This window comes from Helobdella robusta (genome assembly GCF_000326865.2).
Source record: "Helobdella robusta unplaced genomic scaffold HELROscaffold_8, whole genome shotgun sequence".
In the NCBI taxonomy this organism is placed as follows: Eukaryota; Metazoa; Annelida; class Clitellata; order Rhynchobdellida; family Glossiphoniidae; genus Helobdella; species Helobdella robusta.
The window spans coordinates 4,037,167-4,042,433 of NW_008705459.1; the positions used below are offsets into that span (position 1 = coordinate 4,037,167).

Sequence of the window (5,267 nt, forward strand, 5' to 3'; positions counted from 1 at the left end):
GCACAAAAATATACACACACACACACACACACACACACACACACACACACAACACACACACACAACACACACACACACATAACAGAAAGAGAGAGAGAGAGAGAAAAAAAGAAAAAAGTGTGTATGTGCGAGTGTTTCGTTTTATGTGTGTGTCTGTGTCCATGTATGGTGTGTGTATGTGTGTGGTGTGTTTGTGTGTCTGGTGTGTGTGTGTCTGGTTAATTTGATGACAGCTTGTCTTGATAAATTCTAGAACTCTTTAATGAAAGAAAAACTATTCATTCATTCGTTCGTTCGTTCATTCATTCATCCCTTTAATATATTAAAACTCTTCGCATTCCTTTAACATGTGCAAAGAAACGTTTCAATGAATAAGTGAGTGAGTAAAAAGAATAAAGGAATGAATGAAGGAATGAAAAAAATTAAAGATTGATTGGATGAATAATGAATAGAACATATATATATATATATATATATATATATATATATATATACATTTATATAAATATTTCAGAAGTAGCGTGTTTTAGCATCATTAACATTGATAAATATTAAAATAAATGTCTGTGCGTATGTGCGTGTGTATGTTTGTCTATGTGTGTACGCGTGTGTGTGCGTGCGTGTGCCTATAATGTGTATCCGTGTGGTTTTGCGTATTTATGTGTTTGCTAGTGTTTCTACTTTTTTGTGTAAATTGTTGTTTAACGATGTTGTAATTTTCAGTCAGAATTAAATTTTGTGCATGTGTCTGCGTGTTTGTGGATGCGTGAATGTATGTTTATCTGTGTGTGTGTGCGTGTATGTGTGTATGTATTTGTGTGTGCGTGCGTGTGTGTGTGTGTTTGAATTTAATAGTATGAAATGAAAGGAGCTCGAGCGCATGCGGTGTCACGTTCAACAATTATGAACATGAGTTCCGTCGGTTCAAATGTGCTATTAATCTGTGATGTGATGATGTGATGTTGTGGTGATGTTGTGGTGATGTTGTGGTGATGTTAATGTGATGTTGTGGTGATGTTAATGTGATGTTGTGGTAATGTTGTGGTGATGTTTTGGTGATGAAATGTGTGGTGGTGTCATGTAGTGATGTGATTTGATGGGGGTGTGAGGATGTGATGTGTGAGGATATGATGATGAGTGAGTTGATGTGAGGTGATGTCATTTAGTGGTGTGATTTGATGGGGCTTGATGTGCTGATACAGCGCAATAATGATTGGTATATTGTCATAATGTCATGTAATGTAATGTAATGTAATGTGATATGATATGATGATGTGAGGTAATTCGATATGATGCAATGCGATGTTACACATACGATAGATGTTATCTAATGATGCGATTTGATGTGATACGAAACTACTGCAATGTGATGTGACTGATTGATGTTAAGTTACCTGTTATGTCAAGTTTTGCAATTTAAAATTTGCGTTGTTTTAAGTTTCTACTGTTGTTGTTGTTGTTGTTGTGTGTGTGTGTGTGTGTTTACGTTTATATTGTACTTTAATTAAGCGATTACTGATTGGAAGACACCGTCATAACGTGAAATATTTCATTGCATCGAAGGAGTGATATTTTTGAAATGTTACACGCTGTGATGTGATTGAGACCGCGTTGATGTGAGGACGCAATGTGATTGATGTAATGGGATTGATGTGACTGATGTCGTGAGATTAAAATGACGGGCTTGACTGACGTTGAACTATTATAAGACATTACGCAAAAAGAATGAGATGCAACGGAAATGAAATGAATTTTTTCGTATCACTTTTCTAATCATACAGCGTTGATAACACTTAACTTCGCCCATCCAATATCACAGTTTTTTTTATCTTCTGTTTGAAATTCAATCTTGTAGCAATTATGACGAGACAACATTGTTTAATATAAAGAATGTAATAATAATAATAATAATAATAATAATAATAATAATGATGATGATGATAATAATGTTGATGCGTTTTGTTGATGTAATAATGTTTTGGCGAAACGCAAGGTGACGATGATATCATTATGTTTAGTCGATTGGTTATGTAATGTGACGTGATGATATGTAATGTTAATTTTAAATATTACATCAACTCACATCACCATTATTAATGTCACGCCATATTTTTGAAATTATTTGCGCTTTCCCCCCCCCCCCCAAAAAAAAAACTATAGAAATTGATTGAATCGTCAATTGACTTTGTACGTTTCGTTTCTTTAGTGTCATTTTAATAGCATAGATGTTTAAAATGTTGACAATAAGGATGACAGTTATTACGATGATGATGACGATGACTATGATGATGACATCAACTTCGTCATTGGCGTTCGTATGTTGCATACAATGACCTTAAAGGATATTAAGGCTCATGACTGCACCAACTTAACGCTCTTTATAGACCGGTTATTATGTTTATAAGGTGATCTATCATAATTTGTGTGTGTGTGTGTGTGTGTGTGTGTGTGTGTGTGTTTGAAATTTATTTAAATATGTAATGTGGAAGAACGTTTGTAGCAACTTGCTTCTCTTATATTAATATATTAAAGTACCCATGCGGGCCTACATTGGGCTATGTATAGGATGGCTGGTTAACGCAGCTTTTTAGAAATAAATTAATTTATTGAAATTTAAAAAACAGTAACATTGAGATGGTCTGAAATGTTGACGAGAAAATAAAGAAAAGACCATTTTTAACGCTAGCGTAACATTATCATCATTACACCAACTGTATCAATTGCAACAACAATAACAACAACACCAACGATTCGTCATTGTGTTGTAACGAGATTAACGCAGAGCGTTTAATTATTAACTTTTAAGATTCGCTGCGTGGTACTTGGCGACACGCAAGCAATCGCCCGCACGCATACAACAACGCACGCACGTATATAGTCAAACATAAACACATGCACGCACAAAATTGCACAAAAATTGAAATTATGTCAAATTATGTCATTGACTTTTGAATGATATGATCACTATCATGCCATTATCATTATCATTGTTATCATCATCATTATCATCATCCATATCAACAACAACATCAACATTATCATCATCATTATCACCATAATCACCATACCATCATCACCACCAACAACAACATCAACATAATCATCATCATCATCGTCAACGCCATCATCATCATCATCAACAACACCATCATCATCATCACTACCACCAGATTCCTTGATAGCAGAGCACGCTGGGGGTTGCTTTCCCCCAGAGGCCACCCTCTACCGACCAGATTGGTCAGCAGTCAGCATGCGTGACCTTCAGATCGGTGACCTTGTCTGGACTTTCGACGGTGACGTAATCAAAACGCCGCCGCCATTTTTGTCGCTGCGGTGGACGCCACCCTGGCTGTTGAAATTATTGCAATGGCCGTTATCGCTGTTGTCATCTTCTTCACCGTCGCGATCATCATCATCATTTTCTCACTCATTATCGTCCTCATCATCATCGTCATCGTCGTCGTCATTAAGTGCTGGTAGGTTAGTACTGACAGAAGTTATTGCCTTCTTACATAAAGATCCAAACCTAGAGATGGAATTTGTTGAAGTAAAAGTTGGCAACAATCTTGATAATAATGACGATGGCAATGATAATAATGATGATAGTTTTGATGGTTATGATAATCATTATCATCACTTACATTCGAGACAACAACAACAAAAACAACCACAACAGCAGCAACAACAACAACAGCAGCAACAACAACAACAACAACATCATCATCTAATAACCCTAACTGATAACCATTTAATATTTTTAAACCGTCATCATCATCATCATTATCAGCATCATCATCATTTCAAAATGAAGAAGAAACCTAATGATGACGATTCTCGTCACATATCTGATGAAAGTGACAAGAATGATGGTGTTTCAGTTGATAATGACGATTACAATAGTGATAAAAGCAACATCATCACATCATTTGCTGCTTATCTAAACACAGCAAACGATTTTCTTTTCATCGTAACTCCACCACCCTCATCATCACCGACACCAACTCAACCACCACCATCATCATCAACACCCCCCTCAACGTCATCATCATCAACATCGTCACACCACTTAACCTCTTCAACCGACACAATCGTAGAACCGACAAAAATCGTCGGTATATCGAAAACTCGACATCGCGGTATATACGCTCCGCTGACGACACACGGTACCATGTTAGTGAACGGTATTTGGGTGTCTTGCTACGCCACATACAATAACCACCACCTGGCTCACATGTCGTTGGCGCCTCTGCGATGGTGGCTGAGTGTGGCTGGTGTGGTGAAGGGTGCGGTTGGAACTGCCTTGGAGGTAGTTGGTGGGTTTGCTGGGTGGGTTCAATGGTGGATTAGTGGTAAGAGTGGTTTTTACCATGCTAGACAAAATTATGGTGTCTATAGAGATGATGATGATAACATCAACAAGAACATCAACATTGGTGATAATAATGTTAACAACAACAATAACGATGATAGTATCAAGGAATTTAATGTTATTGGCAGTATAGATGATGATGAGAACAATAGTATTAACAACAATATAAATAACGACAATAAAATTAACTGTTCGTCCTTATTAAAACTTAACAACAACAACAATTACTACTACAAGAACAACATCCACAATAATAATAATAATAATAACAGCAACAATAACAACAACAATAACAATAATAGTAATAATAACATCAGCAAATTTCTTGTGAACGTTTATTCGGCACATAGCGGATGCGCCTGCGATCTTAACTACACTGCTACCAACAATAACAACAACAATTACAACAACTACAACAACAACAATAACAATAATAAAAATATTAATAATAATAATAATAATCGAATTATTAACGATAATTTAAGCGATAATGCTAATGCAGTCAGTCATGTCAGTCATTGTCATTACAATAACAAATTTTACGACAAAACTTGCGACAGTATCGATAGTGAAAAGTTTGACAATAACAATAACATCAACAATAATAATAACAACAACGAAAACAACAACAATGACAACAGATATTACTTTTGCAGAGACAAAAACAGTTATTTCATCTGCAAAGACAACAACAACAACAACATAATAGACAACAACAACATCAACAACAATATAATAAACAACAACAACATCAACGACATCAACAACATAATAGACAACAACATTAACAACAACATCAACAACAACAACAACGAAAACAGCGGCAATGACAACAAATACTACTATTGCAGAGACGAAAACAGTTATTTCATCTGCAAAGACAACAACAACAACATAA

The 5,267-nt window shown here is 35.7% G+C and overlaps 1 protein-coding gene across 1 annotated transcript in view; it reads left to right on the top strand.

The window, feature by feature from the left end:
* HELRODRAFT_154346 (hypothetical protein) overlaps window positions 1–5,267 on the top strand; it is a 13,068-nt gene that overhangs the window by 7,190 nt on the left and 611 nt on the right. Inside the window, exon 4 of the mRNA XM_009032231.1 lies at window positions 3,171–5,067. Within this exon, the coding sequence (XP_009030479.1) occupies window positions 3,171–5,067 (1,897 nt within the window). The remainder of the gene's footprint in view (window positions 1–3,170; window positions 5,068–5,267) is intronic.